Here is an 18878-nt window from a genome sequence, read left to right as displayed (position 1 = left end):
GACTATTCCCCCCACCTCCCACTCCCCAGATAGAGGGTGAGAGACAGAGGGAAAAAGAGATAAAAGAGATAGGAGATACCATAGCACTGCTCCTCCACTTGTGAAGCTCCCACGTGTTGGCAGAGGGCTCAAATTCAGGTCACACTTTACACTCCACTGGGTGAGCTATCTCCACCCCACTATGGAAATTATTCTTAGGGAGTCGGGCGGTAGCGCAGTGGGTTAAGCGCAGGTGGTGCAAAGCACAAGGACAGGCAGAAGGATCCCTGTTTGAGCCCCTGGCTCCCCACCTGCAGGGGAGTCGCTTCACAGGCGGTGAAGCAGGTCTGCAAGTGTCTATCTTTCTCTCCTCCTGTCTTCCTCTCCTCTCTCCATTTCTCTCTGTCTTATCCAACAACAAGGACATCAATAACAACAATAACTACAATAAAACAACAAGGGCAACAAAAGGGAATAAATAAGTAATAAAATATTTTTTAAAAAAGGAAATTATTCTTACTCTTTTTTATCAGAGTACTAACTACTCAGCTCTAGCTTATAGTGGCATGCATTAAGGGACTGAGCCTGGAACCTTAGAACCTCAGGCATGAGAGTCTATTTGCATAACCATTGTTATCTCTCCCACTCAATTAATTTTTAGAAAGAGACAGCCAGAAATTGAGGAGCGGGGAGATACGGAGTCAGAAAGACACCTGCAGCCCTGCTTCACCAACTGTGAAGCTTTCCCCCTGCAGGTGGGGACTAAGGGCTTGAACCAGGTCCTTATGCACTGTAATGTGTGCACTCAACCAGGTGTACCACCACCTAGCCCCTAGTTAATTTTTTTAATCACAAAAAATATCCTTGGATTCTTGTTTCAACAAGTATCCTCTGCTGCAACTCAACTTGAGAATGACACCAAGGTCACAACCACACAAAGCAAGATTCTGATCCCTGACACTTTGTCCACAGACAAACACACTAACCACTCCCATGGCCCCTTATGGGGCAATGACATGCCTAGAGGCAGCCCAAATCCATGACCAGACCCATGGGCTCACCGATTCCAAGGTGTGTGTTTATGGAGGCGTACCGCGCCGTCCCTGTGAGGTTCTTGTTCTCACGGTAGGGGATGTGCTGGTGGGTCCTGGCATCCCGATATTTCTTGGCCAGTCCGAAGTCTATGATGTACACCAGGTTGCCCTTCTTCCCCAGTCCCATAAGAAAGTTATCTGGCTTCACATCACGGTGAATGAAGTTCTTTGAATGAATATATTCAATACGACTAATCTGCAGACAGAGCAGCATTGAAAGGTTCTGTTGAAAACAGCTCTTGGGGGGGAGGGGCAGGCAGTGGCACAGTGGGCTAAGTGCACATGACATGAAGCAGGTCTGCCAGCACCTATCTTTCTCTCCCCTCCTCCCCCCATCTTCCCCTCCTTTCTCTTGATTTCTCTCTGTCCTATCCAACAACAGCAATAACAGTAAGGGCAACAAAATGGAAAAAGTGGCCTCCAGGAGCAGTGGATTCGTAGTGCAGGCACCTAGCCCCAGCAGTAACCCTGGAGGCACAAACAAAAAACTTCAGCTCTTGGGAGAGGGGTCTGGTCAGCAGAGTGGTGCCCTGTTTAGCTACACTCCTTGTACCCCTGGGCTGAGCAGAGAACACAACCACTAAGGTAACAAGCATCTTGGCACTCCACAGGCCTGTTGTTTTCCCCAGCTGTCCCTCACAGGTTGGGTGACAGCAATTTGATGAGGTCAGCTACACACAATGGATGAAAGCAGGATTCTTCAAAGAAAGCTCCACAAGGAACCATTTGGTGATTCCTGCAGGGCCCTGGAGCCCCATATGATGCGGGGTGTCACCAGTCTGTGTAAAGGCAGAGTAGGCCTCCAGGCTCTCCTGGCTCTCACCAGGCAGGACAAGGAAAGACAGCAAGCACCCGGCTTCATACAGTCAACCAAGGGTGGGCCAGGCACTTAGCTGCAGGGCTGCAGCAGGAAAATACTCTTACCATTTGGTCAGCAAGAAGCAGGACAGTTTTGAGACTGAATTTCCTGGAGCAGAAGTTGAAGAGGTCTTCCAGGCTGGGCCCCAGCAGCTCCATCACCATGACGTTGTAGTCCCCCTCTGCTCCACACCACCTAATGGTAGGGATGCCCACTGCAGAAGACAGGGGCATCCTGTCAGTGTGTGCCCCTGAGCAGGGTGGGGTCCTAGCACCCTTAATAACCACTAGAGACAGATGCTACTGGACAAGTGCCAGGATGTACTGGAAGCGACACAATATGCAAAATTCATGGTGTGTGTGTGTGTGTGTGTGTGTGTGTGTGTGTGTGTGTGTGTGTGTGTGTGTGTAAGGGGCACAACAGACAGGAAAGAGGTGGGGGTCCACATACCCCAGACACCTGGTTTCCCTCTGGGTAACATCTGTTACTGGTATAGCACATCTGTCACTAATGTCTAACTTTGATTCACTATTAAGAGCATGGGGAGAGGATATGAAAAGAATATTCACCACAGAAGACATTCAAAAGGCCACCAGACATGAAAAAATGTCAGAGAAATGCAAATAAAGACAACAATGAGATACCACTTCAATCCTGTGAGAATATCATACATCAGAAAGAATAGCAACAACAACTGCTGGAGGTTATGGGGACAAAGGAATGTAAATTGTTCCAACCCTCATGGAGAGCAGTCTGGAGAATTCTCAGAAGGCTAGAAATGGACCTGTCCTATGACCCTGCAATTCCTCTTCTGGGGATATATCCTAAGGAGTCAACCACATCCATCCAAAAAGATCTGTGTATACCTGTGTTCATGGCAGTACAATTTCAAATAGCCAAAACCTGAAGCAACCCAGGTGTCTAACAATAGATGAGTGAGTGGCTGAGAAAGTTGTGTTCTATCTGCACAAAGGAATACTATCCAGCTATTAAAAATGGTGATTTCACCATTTTTAGCCCATCCTGGATGAAGCTTGAAGGACTTATGTTAAGTGAGATAAGCCAGAAAGAGAAGGATGAGTATGGGATGAGAGACACACATGGAGCGGTGAGGGAGGAAGGAGACACCTGCCTAGCCAGCCAGATCAGCTGAATCAACATCGGTCATCGATGGGGTGACAGATGTCACAGCTAGATCGCCTTCACACTGTTCTCTTCCTCAAGAGCATTCTTATCTGCTCACTGATGAAAATTCTGACATGGGAAACTGATTTCTTCCTTTTGATCACTCCGGTAGGTGTAAATTTGCATCTTTTTTTTCATACATTTATTGGTCAATCATGTTTCCTCTTCTATAGTAAGTCCATGCATGGTCTTTTGCCATTCTTTTCCTTCAGGTTATCTTCTTCCTACTGTTCCTTGTAATTCTGGATACTACTAAGCTGGGTGGTCCCTAAACTATATCCCTGGTTTTATGTGAGGCAAACACTCACAAAATATTTAATTTTATTTTGGAACCTTTTGATGAAAAGAGTTGCTAAATCCTAACAAAGATGCAAGTATCAACCCTTTCCTTTGTGAGTATATGGTATCTTACCCAGGAAATCCATCTTGAACTCAGAGTGACAAAGAGCCAAAATAAATAAATAAATAAATAAATAAAACCAGGAGTCAGGCGGTAGCACAGTGGGTTAAGCACATGTGACGCAAAGCACAAGGACCGACTCAAGGATCCCGGTTTGAGCCCCCAGCTCCCCATCTGCAAGGGAGTCTCTTCACAGGCAGTGAAGCAGGTCTGCAGGTGTCTCTTTCTCTTTCCCTGTCTTCCTCATCTCTCTCCATTTCTGTCTGTCTTATCCAACAACAACATCAGTAACAATAACTACAACAATAAAACAAGGGCAACAGAAGGAAATAAATAAATATTAGGAAAAAACCGGGAGTCGGGCGGTAGTGCAGCGGGTTAAGCGCATGTGGCACAAAGCATGAGGGCCCGCTTAAAGATCCCGGTTTGAGCCCCCGGCTCCCCACCTGCAGGGGAGTCGCTTCACAGGTGGTGAAGCAGGTCTGCAGGTGTCTATCTTTCTCTCCCCCTCTCTGCCTTCCCCTCCTCTCTCCATTTCTCTCTGTCCTATCTAACAATGAGGACATCAATAACAACAACAACTATGACAACAATGAAAAACAAGGGCAACAAAAGGGAAAATAAACATTTTTTTTAAATGAAAAAAAAAAAACCAACATTTTCGTTTAAAAGTTTGAAAATTTTATTTTCTAGCTAAGATGAAGTATCAGGGACCAAATTCACTCTCACCTCTGCCAAAACCAAGGAGAAAACAAAACAGAACATAAAGATGGTTTATGAGACACTGAACAGGAGTCAGTGAATCACACAGCTGCCTGGAAGACAAGAAAAGGTCACGTGAGTCTGCAGACAGACTTATAATCGTGTTCCAACCATGAGTACAAAAGAAACTAAGCCCTGAAAGCAAGCTGCCTTCTCCCCACAAATATTCAAATACCCAGTACACAAGAATGCCAAATTCAAGTGTCCAGCACCCAAAGACAGCTAGTGTGCAAAAAAAAAGGAAAAAAATCACGATCCATATTAAGAAAACTGAAACTTGTTAAAGTTTCGGGGGCTCCAGCAGGCTGGGCTAGCTTCGTGGCAGTAGACAGAGACAGAGACTCGGGGACACACGGCTGGGCTGGGAAGCTGTGTATCTTTATTCACGAGCGGGCAAACACGTGCTCTCCTGTCTTTCTCCTCTGGCGGCAGAGAGAGACCCTTAAACTAACCACCTGCATCCTTCTCCTCACCAAGAACTCTGGAACTCTGTAGGGGTTCCCTTGGGGTGGGGACAAGCGGGCCGCAAAACTAGCAGGGGCCAAACCAATTTTTCTGGCGGGGGGGGGGGGGGGGGAGAGCTAGACCAAACCAATGTAAAGCATACAACAGAAACTCATGTAGATGTTAGAATTAGCAGAGATAAAAAGTTTCTAAAATTGTTAAAAAAAAAAAAAAAATTGAATCTAACTTTTGGAGACGAAGACAAAGACCAAAGTGTTTGAGATGGAAAACACAAGAGATTGGACACTGCAGAAGAGAAGACCTGTGAAGCTGAAGGCACAGCATCAAAAGATACTGAGAATACCCACACAATTCAGGGTGCCTTGAGACCCTGTCACCTGCCACCTACATATGGAAGTCCCAGAGAGGGGGAAAAAAAAAAAAAGAGGAGGGCAAAAGGTATATTGAGATATAAATAAAAGCAAAACAAACAACCCAATCAGGCCACAGGTTCAAGAAATTCAGCAAACCTCCTGGAGACCACCACATCAATGTGTATGTTCACAAAAATCGTTGAAGAGACATTATGTACAAAGCAACAAAGACAACATCGACAATATCTCCAAAGAAGAGAGAATGTACAACTTTCAGAATGTACACCTTTCATTCTACTGAGAGGCTACATGATTAGACTGATAGTAGTCTGCAAAGAGGCCTTAGCAAAGCAAGGGAGAAGCGGTGTTTCCAGCAGTGAAAGCATGGATACACATGTCAAAGGAGGCAGGAAACACCAGATGAAGTCTGGCCCCACACAAAGATGAGAAAACACTGGAAACACAGTGATACTTCACAAATCTTACCAGGGACCTCAATTTCCCTCTCCCAACATCAAAGCATACCTTCTTCTCAAGCATGCATGGAGTGTTTACTTGGACAGGCTATATTCTGGACATAATGCAAGTCCCAATAAAGTTAAAAGGGATTAAGTTATATAAAGTATGATCCCAGTTGGCAGTAGAATCAGAAATAAAGGGTGGTTTGAGCCTGGGACCTTGGGTGCCTCAGGCATGAAAGTCTTTTGCAGAATCATTGTGTTAGTCTCCCACCTTCAGTTTCTATCTTAATAGGAAATTAACCCTAAATAAAGTAGAAGAGATGAAGTAAAAGATCAAAGCATAATGATATATAAAATGAAACAGAGGGCTGGGTGGTGATGCACCCAGTTGAGTGCACATGTTACAATGTGCAAGGACCCAGGTTCAAGCCCTCCGTCCCCACGCACAGAGGGAAAGCTTAACAAGTGGTGAAGCAGGGCTGCAGGTATGCCTCTCTGTCTCTCTATCTCCCCCTTCCTCTCAATGTCTGGCTGTCTCTATGCAATAAATAATACAAATAAAATGGAACAGAGGGCTAAGTTATAAGGTGACCAGAGGGCTCTGAACCCCAATTACACTAGAACATGAACTGTCTGCCACCAGGATCTTGTTTTTATACCATCACATAAAGGGAGGTGAATCTGGAAAACACCAAAGGATGTTAGGCACTGCTTCTCTTAGATGAGAAAGAAGAGGGAAAAAGTGAGGACACTCACTTGGGAGTAAGAAAGAAGTAAAGGCAAGACCATTGAAAAAATGGGGAGGGGAATATATAGATACACATGTAAAGTGATAGACACAGCCCGTTATCTGTGACCTTGGGAGAACCACTGCAGTTTCCAATGGAGGGGATGGGGACACAGAATTCTACTAGTAGGAACAGTGTGAAATTATATCTCTATTGTCTTATAACGTTATAAATCAATGTTAAATCACTAGTAAGAATAGATTTAAGAGAAAGGAACAGAAAAAATTAGACACTATGATTCTTTAAGATTTCTGATAAACTTCTAGTCAGACAAACCAGGAAGAAAAAAGGACAGAACTAATCAAGGGTGTAATGAGATTGCACAATATTAAAATGTTAATAGCTAGCAGGGAAATAAAACAGGTAATAGATAATAATAATAGACTCATGTCAATAATTTCAGGAACTTAAAACCTTTTTTTTCTCCTCTGTCCTAGTCAATCAAGAACAACAACAATAACAAGAAACAGGAGAAGCAACAGCAGCAGAGGAAGAAGGAAGGAAGGGTAAGACAAGTTTGAGCAATGCTCTGGCATAAATACGATGGTTGATAAACCCACTACCAGTACAGTCCACTATATCCAATATACAGCTAAGAGGTGGCTCCTTTTTTATTGACCAAATCATTTATTAACAAGGTTCAGGACTGAAACCTGGTCACTAAGTGAGGACAACCTATACAGCTGGCAAAACTTATCAAAATGGAATAATTAAAATACAGGTGATTTACCACACCTCTGTGCCAAGGGTCCACCTAGTCTCTGTAGGGACACCTGCAGAGCTGCAATGGCGATATTCACACTCACATTTCCCCACCTATGGTGCTGCCACACCTTTCATAACTTCCTTGTCTAGGGGTCAGGTCTTAGAGCAAAGGTAAACATGCTTAGCAGGTCAAAAGTCTATAGAGCTACCAAATTTTTCACCACATAAAAGCTGTGGTCATTTTTATGAGCACTTAACCAGGTGTACCACCACCTGGCCCCTTGTTATGGCCATTTTTGTAAGAGTCCTCTATTTGGATTTGCCTGGCTGCTGGGTCTGACTGCTGTTAGCTGCCTACCAGATCTCTCACACCTACGGTGCTTTTCTATTGGCTGTCACTAAGCAAGCTGCGGTATCTGCAAACTGATTTTCTATTTTCATGGTTCCTTCTGTGCCTTCCTGTGGCACCTCTGCAGCAACGTCTCTGCTTGTGGGTCCTGGCCCTAGCCTATGCATTAGAGTCCACTATTCACTCTGAGAATTGCCCCAAGCTGGACGAACACACACACACACCCCACCACCACACTGCAGTCACTCTTCCTCCCTGCCCTACCTGGTGGGGGATAATTTAGAGACCAGTCTGGACACCAGGTGTGTTCTTAGCCCTAGGTGGCCACTATTTCCAAGAGTTTTCTGAACACTTGAAGAGAAAAATGGGCCTCAGGGGAGGGGTGCCTGGGTGGTGGCACATTTAGTATACTACATAATTTACAATGTCCCCAGCTCAAACCCCTGGGCCCCACCTATAGGGGGAAGCCCCCAGTTGCCACCTGTGTGTGTATGGGGGGCAGCTTCATGAGTGGTGAAGCAGTGTTTCACTGGGTATTTTCTCCCTCTTTCCATATATATAGATATATCTCTTCCTCTTCCCTCAATTTTAGTGTAAAAAAAAAAAAACCTCTCCTTCCTCAGAGTGTTTTAGCCTGTTGACCCTTTGCTATTCTATGAATTCATGATCAGCTACAAGTCCTGCTAAACTGTGATTGGTATCTCAATGAACCGTACTCAATCCTTTCCATGAATGAAGAGTATCTCTTAGTGTCCTCCAAGAAAGTTAAACATTTCTTTATATAAATTTTGCCTGCTTTAAGATATATTCCTAGTGGCCTGGGAAGTAATGCAGTGGATGAGGTGTTAGACTTTCAAGTATAATGTCCCAAGTTAAATTCTCGGCACTGAGCTTAGCAGAATGATGTTCTGGTTTCCTCTCCTTTCTCATAATTTATCTTTTTTAAAAATAAGATTTACTCCTAAATAACTTCTGGCTTAGTTTTGACTACTTCAAAACAGTATTTAAAGAATTATACTTGGTCTGGGAAGTAGCGCAATGGATAAAGTATTGGACTCTCAAGCATGAAGTCCTGAGTTCAATCCCCAGCAGCACATGTACCAGAGTGATGTCTGGTTCTTTCTCTCTCTCTTCCTATCTTTCACATTAATAAATAAATAAAATCTTTAAAAAATGATACTTTAGCCTCTGAATTTCTCTGAGGCCATGAGACTACAGGCTCCATGTCCAACCAACAGGGGCCTAAAATTTCAAGTCACTGGCCGTGGTAGGAATTGACAGGTGCCATGGGTTGAAGGAAGATCAAGGAAGACAGGCGCTGCTGCTGTAGAAGGTAATCTGAGTAGATAAGCTGCCCCTCCAGGCCCAGAAGTGTCCCTTCTGGTAGAAGACCACCACCATTGTTGTCCCACAGGGAAAGCGACCCCACATAGCTACACCTCAAGAGACAGTGTGTGGTAACAGCAACCCCACATAGCTACACCTCAAGAGATAGGTGGCTGCCTTCTGTGACCAGATGTTGATGGGCGGAGTAGGGAAAGACAGGTGGGCAGGGGCCCTCCATGCCCCAGGGGCTGGGCTCTCCCAAAGCAAAGCAGAGGACTTCTCCAGCCAGCTCATGTGAAGGATACAGGAGATAGACTTGCTTTGTGGGCATTCTGAAAGTGGCCTGGGGGCTGGATGTTAGTATACTTGTTTGAGTGCGCGTGTTACAAATAGGCAAGGACCGGGGTTCAAGCCCCTGGCTCCAACCTGCAGAGGGAAAGCTTTGCCTATCTTCTTGATTTCTAGCTATCTCTATACAATAAATAAAGATAATTAAAAAAATTAAAAACTCCCCCCCCCCCCAAGTGGACATGTAAAAGTGATGTTTCTGTGCCAGAGTTAAAGATTCAGCAAGAGACCAGACGGACCCAAACCACATCCCATGGAAGAGACTCTCAGGGGTGAAGATTTTCTTCTCTTGGACAGAGTAGCAAACTGTCCTGGGCAATGGACTGACACTAGGCTAAGAGAGGTATCTGAGTAAGGCTGTTCCTATGAATATCACCCTCCACTGAGCCACTGTGATCTTGCTTATTCTGGGGCAAGTGCCCTTTAGGCTCCACTTTTTGAGGTACCAATGGCACTAACAGTGTGTGACGATCATCTCTGAGCACTGTGACCTCAGGCATGAGGTCTAGGCTCTGCCAGGTCTGGGCAAGCAGGATACTTTGCACAGAGAACAGCTAAGTGGGAGTCTCCAGTCTCAAATAGCTCAGTCTGCTAATCAGACTTGAGTTATTCCACCAGGTCCTCTTGAAACCCCTCCACCCTCAATGTCTCAGAGGAAACTAGGTTTTAACCGTAAGACCAGGAGTTCCTGAACAAAACTCACACTTAGTCACAATGTGGAAGCCGAGCTGTGTGAAAGGAATCTACACATGAAGGATCATTCCTGCTTCCCCCTCCCAAGCCCCAGGGCACTAAAGGGGCGAACCTCCCTGCTCAAGACTGCACATGTGCACGGGTGTTCAGGCCCAAAATACAAGACTTCTGCGTCCAATTTGTGCTGGCCCCAGCAGCTATGAAGCAAGGCCCAAGTCCATGACAGCTGGCAATGAGCTTTCTGCAGTGGTTTCCAGAGTCCCTGAGTGACAGTCCCTCCCAGGCGCCTGGAACCAGGAGCCAGGGAGCCACCCTACTACTGCAGTGACTGGCAGTGTGGAGCTGGAGGAGAAAAGGCACTCTTGTTTATGTGATCTGAGGTCACTGAGTTGGGGGGCAGGGGCAGGGCACAGAACATGCTGGGCATGTGTGGAAGCCTGGGTCTTAGTTTCCCAACTGTTGTCCTTCCTGTTGCTGTTCCAGGCTCCGTAGGACTTCACAGGCTGCTGTCTGGGTGTGCCCTGCACAGCCTTGTTTGTGCAAACACTGTGCAAGTTAGTCTTCCTCTATATTCTGCTGGGGTGTTATCATTTATAAATTCCTTTTTGTATCCAGAGCTAAACAGAGCATTTGAAAACATTTCTGCACTGGGCAACAGGATCTGAAACAAGTTTGGGGCCCTCTGAGTGAAGCGAGGGGGTCTTGCAACATCCTTTATCTTCCTCTTTCCCTATTTCCTGTTTTGGGTCAGATCTGTCCTAAAAACTTGACTCCTCCCCTACCTCTGCCCCACCCAAAAGCCCACACATCCAAACCTACACTCTCAATGAACTTGTCCTCAACTTCCTCCTGGGTCAAGACCAGTCCTGGACATTCTATTTGGGTGATGAGAACTCCTTAAATTCTAATAGGAAGGCACAAAGATGCAATAGGGTGAGAGTAGAGCCTTCCATACAGAAAACAGAGTCTAGAAATCAAGAAAGGGAAGATATATGCAGCTCTAACTCACTCAAGAGCCATCATGGAGGTGCAGGAAACTTGTGTCAAAGTGGTCTCAAGACTTTTTTGTTGTCTCTGGGGTTTCACTGCTCCAGGTTGATTTTTTTCAGATAGAGCTATAGATAGAGGGAGAGACATCTGAGATCTGAAGCTTTTCCAATGCAGTGAGGGCCAAGTTTGAATCTGGGCTGCTTGCATGACAAAGCAGGCACACTATCCAGGTTAGCTGTTTTGCTGGCCCTGGCCACAAACATGTTTAAAAGAAACATGAGCACCAAAGTAAAGGACTCTGGGGTGGGAGGTGGGGGAGAGTATTCAGGTCCTGGAACATGATGGCAGAGGAAGAGTTAAGCTATTATGTGGGAAACTGAGAAATACTATACATGTACCAACTACTCCCAAAAAAAAAAAAAAAGGAAAGAAAGAAAGAATGAATGAATGAAAGAGAAAGATGAATGTAATCACTTACTGTTGATCAAGCTCTCTTAGAATCCTGAGCTTACAAGAACAGGAGTGTGACATATCTGAAGTGTGGGCCTATTTTTCCTGCCCTGTGTGTGATGATTGGCCTCCCAGAGCTTAACACTCCCTTTCCCACCTGCCACACACACTAACCCCTTCCCCTGTGCACATACTTCTCCCCTGTACTGAGGAGAAGCAGGATGACATCCTATAACTAGCTCTTGGTACTGTTGTAAAATAAATTTCTATTTTGATGCTAAGCTAAATCTGATCTGGCTAAATCACTCCTTTTCTGGGTTTTCTACGTAAGACATTAAGCCAAGTGCTGATAACAGCACCACTTCCTCACCCCCATACTTCCATCAACTTTCTTTAAATTTCTTCAGTGCCAGCCAGGACATCTGCCAGGATGGACATGGTGACAGCAAGGCTGAAGATGACAGCAGGAGCTTGATGCCATGCAGGCGGGGCAAGAGGCCTGTGCTGCCACTTTAGAGCACACTGCTGTGTACATGCCTGGTAGCCAGCACCAGAGTGCAGGGCCAAGCATCTGCCTGCTCCACAAATTTCACTCGAAGTTGTGCAAAAGATAAGGTGTAGGGTGTCATGAGGCACCACTCTGAAGATTCGGATACTAGAAACACATCAGGGGCTTCTCTACAACAGAGAGAACTTAACCACTAAAGAGTAACAGAAGTAAACACAGTCAGGCACACAGCCTGTCAAAAGGAAACTAGGAAGACACACACAGCAAAACTGTATCCTGTAAGTTCACAAGTTTTATGTGTTGCCATGTGGTGTGTCTGATTACAACATCGTTCCTTTCACATAATGGCAGAGTGAATGCAAGTGAGGGTGATATACAGCAGAAGCAAAGGACTCCCGCTCCCAAAGTTTTTGCCAGGAGTGAAGGACGCTGAGCTTGAGTTGTAGCTTGTCTGGTCCTACACAGAGTGAGGTTACATGATGAAGCCCCAGAAAGCTTTGCCTTTCTGGACAGAAAATTTTCTCTTTTCCTTCCTTCTTTCCTTTTTGTTTTTTTGTTTTGTTTTGTTTTTTGTTTTGCCAGAGCACTGCTCACTGCTGGTTCATGATTAGGCAGAGGATTTGACCTCGGCTATCTGAGCCTCAGGCATGAGAGTCTATTGTATAACCACTGCATCAGTTTTCCAGGCCCTGGACAAGATTTTCTGAGGGATCTTTAAACCTTGACAGTACCTATCACTCACAGGAGAGTAAAGTGCACATCTAACATGTGAGTAAAACCTCGCCTACATCAGATGAGGGAAGTCAGTTTCTAGAACTCTGGTAGGTTTCTAGGGTGTAGAAAAGGGACATGATGACAGGGAGAAAGTACCTGATTCCTCATGTGTGATAAAGCAGGGTTTTACAATGGGTAAATTTTGTGTCTGAGGGCACTTAGCCAGTCTCCAGATTGTCATGGGAGGGGGGGTGGAGGGTGGGAGACATGTGACCAACACCCTGTAGGCTGCTGCTCACTACTTATCAAACAACCTACACAACAGGTCCCTCAAGCAGTATAGGCCAAGCAGCCTGAAGAAACCCTCAGGTTAGTGTAAGATTGCTCAGCTGGTCCTGATTGTGAGCATCATTAATGGTCTCCCTCCCTTAAATTTCAGGAAGTCTGTGCTGGAGAGATAGCTCAGCCTCTTTGATCACAGATCTTCCCAGAGGCCACTGGATCAATTCCTGGCACCACCTTATGCCAGAATTGAGCATGGCTCAGAGCTATGGTTTCTCCTCTCTCTCATAGAGACAAAACTTGGCGGGAGTGGGGGGCACTCAACAAGGCTTTTAAAAGCTCGGAGGAGGAGGTCTTGGGGCTGAGTGGTGGTTAAACAAGCAAAGCACACAGATCCCCAAGTACAAGGGGAAAAGTGTCACAAGCGGTGCTCCAAGTGTCTCTCCTCTCTGTCTCACCCTCTATCAACACTAATCTCTTTATCACTCCAATTTTAGTATACGCATGCTGCTAAAGTGAGCAGTCTCATTCTCTATTAAAACGAAGAAGAAGAAAAAGGAAAGTCCCAGGAGTCGGGTAGTAGCACAATGGGTTAAGTGCATGTGGTGCAAAGTGCAAGGACCAGCATAAGAATCCTGGCTCCAACTCCCCACCTGCTGGGGAGGCACTTCACAAGCAGTGAAGCAGATCTGCAGGTGTCTATCTTTCTCTCCCCTCTCAGTCTTCCCCTCCTCTCTCCATTTCTGTCTGTCCTATCCAACAACGATGACATCAAGAACAACAATAATAACTATAACAATAAAACAAGGGCAACAAAAAGGAAAAATAAATAAATATTAAAAATTTTTTTTTAATTGCCTAGGAGTTGATTGGTAACCCTGATGGAAAAAATACGCAAGCAAACAAAAAAACCTCAGAGGTCTTGCTCAATCCCAGGGCCAGGCTCCTGCCCTGAGGCCACACCTTGGACAACCCACAGATCATCTTCAATGCCTGAGAAGCCTGCACTTCAGTGAGGACAAAGGTACTAGGTGGGTTCCCTCACAGGAACAACAGGGGTCAGCAAGTTCTCATTCTCAAATGCTGACTGAGAGCTTGCTGCCTCCTCTGGCGCCATGATACCCAGTATAGGTGTCAGACACTGTTCTGCACTGAACTGTGTGCTCTGAGATATATCCACTGCTGACACTTTGCACCAAGTCTATGGACTGATAACCAGCTTTTATTTATTTATTTATTTTTTATCAGAGCACTGCCCAGCTCTGGCTTATGGCGGTGTGGGGGATTGAACCTGGGACTTGAGAGCCACGGGCATGAAAGTCTCTTTGCATAACCATTATGCTATACCCCCACCCTCGATAACCAGCTTTTAATGCTGGCATAGATTTAACTGTTTTTGTGGGGGAAAGTTAAGTGATGAGTACTCCCCTTTCTACCAGACAGAGGGCTAATTCAGACTCAGAAGTCATGGATGCCTTCTCCCCCACCCCAACACACACCATCAAGATGCCAGAGACTTGAAGGGCTTCCAGAGAGGAAGCAGTGCAACCATTCTGTGGTCACAAAAAATTCTGTTACCAAAAAAGGTCCAGAACATTGAGGGCTATGCCAAGAACCCTGGGCTACCAGAGACAAGTGCTCAGACAAATGCTCATGATTCTGCAGGGCCTTCAGGATTGAGAACTCCCCCATAAATCAAGCCATAAATCCTCCATAAACTCCCCCATAAATCAAGCCATTCTGAAATCCACAGATCACAACGTGTTTTCTGACATCAGGTCTTGCTCTAAGGCTGAGAGGGTTTCCAAAATTGGGACATAAATTGATTTGAAGAGGTCACAGTGGTCCGAGTGCAAATCTGTTGCTCTACTCAGGAGAATTTGAAAGGACCCCCTCCCAAGCAGTGAGCAAAGGGTGTGACAAAGGTGGCACATCCCACACAACCAAGTAGTGTGCTTGTAAAAGCAAAAGTCACACAAACCCCAGCTTAAAGGCACTATTAAGTAATGTGAAGCTAAGGAAGGTGGTACTTAATCAAAAACCACAAGCACACAGTTCTTTCTGAGTGAGGCCAATCTATAGGCCGCTTAGGACAAGATCATGCAGCCTGGTCAAGGGTGTGGCCATTCCCTCCCTACCCCATACAAACAAGAAACTCCATGTCCTTCCACCTTCTCCCTCAGCAAACAGACTTGATTCCCCCCAATAGGCAAAGGCTGTACCTCCTCCTTGCATCATTTTGTAGATCTTGCTTTCAATGTGGAGCTGAGGGTGTTTGGTTTTGACACATTCAAGCTTGATGGCAACTTCTTCTCCTGCGGCTATGTCCGTACCTTGGCAGAGACAATCATAGACATTAATGATCTGTTAGCTACGCCTGCCACCCAATGCCTCTGCATGCTTGGAAGCTCCCCCCCCAAGAGATAACCAGTGGATGTGCTCTTCTTTCTGTCAGTGACAGTCAAGTCCCTGTGGAAAATTACCCTTATTTTCACTTTTGAAAACTAAGTATTTGATATGTATAGAAAAATCTATTTGATATTTCACCACCCACGTCCATATGTCCTCACTCTGATCTAGTCACTTGGGGACCAGAGGCAGGCCAATGCGGGATTCTCTCTGTAGGATTAGGGTGTTTTTCTTTGTTGTTGGAAACTTCCTATCATGCCCACTGATTGGGCCCTGCCTTCACCTACCCAATATCCACTGTGGGGAATTTGACATTGCTGTGACACACACACACACACACACACACACACACACACACACACACACCTCTCTCAGTGGTCCCAGTGGTCTCTCCAAGCTGCTTTTTTTTTTTATTTTTTATTTTTTTTATTTAAGAAAGGATTAATTAACAAAACCATAGGGTAGGAGGGGTACAACTCCACACAATTCCCACCGCCCAATCTCCATATCCCACCCCCTCCCCCGATAGCTTTCCCATTCTCTATCCCTCTGGGAGCATGGACCCAGGGTCATTGTGGGTTGCAGAATCCAAGCTGCTTTGATGAGCCTTTCTCTAGAGGATGGCTTAGATTTTTTTCAAACACTCACATGGCTTCAGTGCCTCCAGGCTCAGTATGAGCTGCACATCTCTGAACAGTAGGGCTCACAGGACTACAGTAATCAGTGCTAAACCCTGGCAGGCAGGCTGAGGGGCCCCTAGGGAGGCTCAGTGAGTGGTTTCCTCCCTGGGAACAGGACATCACCTCCAGCTGACACCAGGCAGGAGGACGGATGTGTTCAAAGTCTGGACTACACCTGTGCAATGTGACTGGCCACACACCTTTTGTTAGCTGTGCGTTAAAACCAGCAATGCAGATGCTGGTACTACCTGTTCTAGCCTGAGTTCATAGGCAAAGTAGTTTTCATCTAAAAGGGATTACCTCTCTGCTTTCTTCCAACAAGGAACTGCAAAGACGACAATAACGGGTTCTTGCAGGCTCCACAAAAACGATCCTCAGTTCCCACCTGACCAAACACCCAGTCCACGAGCACTTCCTCAGAAACATTTTTTTCCCCTTTATTGGGAGATTAATGTTTTACAGTCGACAATAAATACAATAGTTTGTACATGTATAATATTTCTCAGTTTTCCACATAACAATACAACCCCCACTAAGTCCTCTGTCATCCTTTGTCACTCATTTTATCTTAATGAGAGATACCAGAGTACTGCTCAGTGTTGGTGTATGGTGCTACTGGGGACTGAACCTGACAACTCAGGAATGAGTCTTTTGTATCACTATTATGCTACCCCCTCCCCACCCTTTAGGAACTTTCACAGGGAATAGAGAAAGAATCTCCACACAGTCTACACCCACCTTTGCCCAGGTTCTCCCTGGTAAAAACACACCTATCTTTCCAGTAGCAGGGGTGTATGGGAATGAACTCACACTGCCTCCCAGATCCTGCCCAAAGCAGGGTCAGTGGCCCCAGGGGGAATGGACAGCAGGCAGACACCTGGCTGGTTTCTCTGGCCAGCTGTGCTCACTGGCCAGGCCTGAGTCTGTCTTACGAGGGAGGAGCCATGTGAAGTACTGACACCCCCAGTGCAATAGCAGAAAGAGGTCAGCAAGCATCGGGACAGCTGTGTGCTGATGTTCCCGAGGTCAGGAATTGCTCAAGAACCATTGGGGAACTATCACCTCTAGTCTGCCAGAGATGCATGAGATGCAGTCACCTTAAGTGAACCTGGATCCAAGCCAACTATCACATCCCAGATGAACTACCATGGAAACCCCCACTACCTGGCCACTGCCAGTGGCTGGTCCACAAGGGCTCTGAGAAGACAGGCTAACACACTTTGCACCTCCTGCCTGCAAGTGGGGCTACCTATCCAACTACAAGAGAAATCACTTCACCATCCAAATGTACTGTGAAAATGATGAAAAACCAAGGCCGTGGGTCCTGTGAGGACCTGGAACTCTGACCTGAACTTGCCAGCCCAGGAGCAGTGACTCATCCTCCCAGTTACATCAGCAGGTCCCCCGCACTGAGCATGAGCGATGTAGACTGCCCAGAATACTCTTCTTCCCCAGCGATGTCCGCACCTTCAAACCACCACTCCCCCAAGGCAGGGCCTTAGATACAGGCCATCAGGCACATATGGCCCACAGGACTAGTGAGCAGAGCAGTGGTCTAGCTCAGATCTTTTGTAGCTGATAAAGCTAATGTTTAGGGGCTGGGCAATGGCACATTTGGTGAGCACACACGTTACCATATGCAAACCTCCCCCCACATCTGCAGGGGAGAAGCTTCATGAACAGTTAACAGTGCTGCAGGTGTCTCTCTTTTTTCTCTATCTCCCCTTCTTAATTTCTTTCTGTCCTATCAAAGGCAAAGGAGGGAAGAGGGAGAAATGGCTGCCAGGAGTGCTGAATTTGTTGTGTAGGCACCAAGCCCTATTAATAACCCTGGTGGCAATTTAAAAAAAAAAAAAGCTAACATCTGCCAGTCACTATGCAACACTCAGAGTCATGGGGTCAAATGACCAGACAACTCTAAACACAAGATGAATTCCATCCTCTTGTCATGGCACTAGTCTTCATCCAGGATCACAGGAGATAAGACACTAGATCATACCAGAACAGAACGAACGGGGCCTTCCTCCAGGTCAACTCAAGAGGACCCAGCCCCCATTGTGGGACCAGAGAGGTGAAGGTCACTCAGAGTCTGAATGACTTGAATAATCTTGCGAGAGCAACCATGAGTCCCAAAAGTCAGACCTCTCAGTAAAACTGAGCTCCACCATCTACTGCTTGTAGCCACCCCTCCTCCTGCTCCAAGTCTAGCCCTCAAACTGCAGCCAGCAGCAAGGGCACAGCAAAGTGAAGCAGCACAGAGCAGCTCTGGGAGCAGGTGACACCGCTCAACATCTAACACGGACTTTACAAAAGTGCTGCTCTCCAACAGACCTGAACGATGAATCCTGGTCCCCCACACCACGTGCAAGTCTCAACTGGGGAAAGAACATGTGAAAGAGAACACCGAACTCTGGGTTCCAGACTCAGAACATATCGAAGACAAGTGCATGTCAATGCTTATTCAGTGTCTGTTTATATCTCCCAGTCCCAACAGCCCAGCCCGTCTGTTCCAACACAAAAGTTCTCCTCTCTGGGCAAAGATGTTTTAGACATAGGACAGTGTTGGTCTCCGTAGCTAGGCAGACAAAAGCAGACGGTGAATTAGTGAAAATAACCCCAAGTTTGACCCTATCTTATCAACAAAGAAAAAGGGAGAGGCCTGAGGAGCAGGAGGGCAAAGGTCAATCTCCAGGGCAACTGTTGACAAGACAGCTGAAGTTTGCTTGTCTCAAGACTCCTCACTGGAAATGCTCAGGCTACCCCACCCCTAAGAACTGGGGGAGGAGCTAACAAGCAGAGCTGGCTCCCTTCCCTGGCAGCCAGGCGCCATCACCCCTGCTGTGTTCCAGCCGCCCTGCTAGGCACCACTGAAAAGAAAAGAGGAGCAGGGAGAGGAGAAACTGGGAAATCAGATAAGGGGATAGGGCTCACCCAGTGTTTGCACACAGCATGTAGGCAGGCCATGCGGGACCAGGTGGACGCTGAGGCCATCCCTGGGCCACCTGGAAGTGGCCTGATGTAGTACAAATGTAAATAGCTGGTGGAAAGGAAAGCTCATTCTACTAGCCAAAGGAGGGC

General features: G+C 46.3%; 1 protein-coding gene across 4 annotated transcripts in view; it reads right to left on the bottom strand.

Moving 5' to 3' along the window:
- CSNK1D (casein kinase 1 delta) overlaps positions 1 to 18878 on the bottom strand; it is a 35002-nt gene that overhangs the window by 13132 nt on the left and 2992 nt on the right. For all 4 annotated transcript variants that reach the window (XM_007524455.3, XM_007524456.3, XM_060171704.1 and 1 more), the window contains exons 2-4: positions 14934 to 15044; positions 1998 to 2146; positions 1041 to 1269 (exon numbers count right to left, since the gene is read on the bottom strand). In XM_007524455.3, the coding sequence (XP_007524517.1) occupies positions 1041 to 1269; positions 1998 to 2146; positions 14934 to 15044 (489 nt within the window). The remainder of the gene's footprint in view (positions 1 to 1040; positions 1270 to 1997; positions 2147 to 14933; positions 15045 to 18878) is intronic.

Source organism: Erinaceus europaeus, chromosome 14, assembly GCF_950295315.1.
Source record: "Erinaceus europaeus chromosome 14, mEriEur2.1, whole genome shotgun sequence".
In the NCBI taxonomy this organism is placed as follows: domain Eukaryota; kingdom Metazoa; phylum Chordata; class Mammalia; order Eulipotyphla; family Erinaceidae; genus Erinaceus; species Erinaceus europaeus.
The sequence above is the reverse complement of the archived record's forward strand: the minus strand, read 5'-3'. Positions and strand labels throughout refer to the sequence as shown.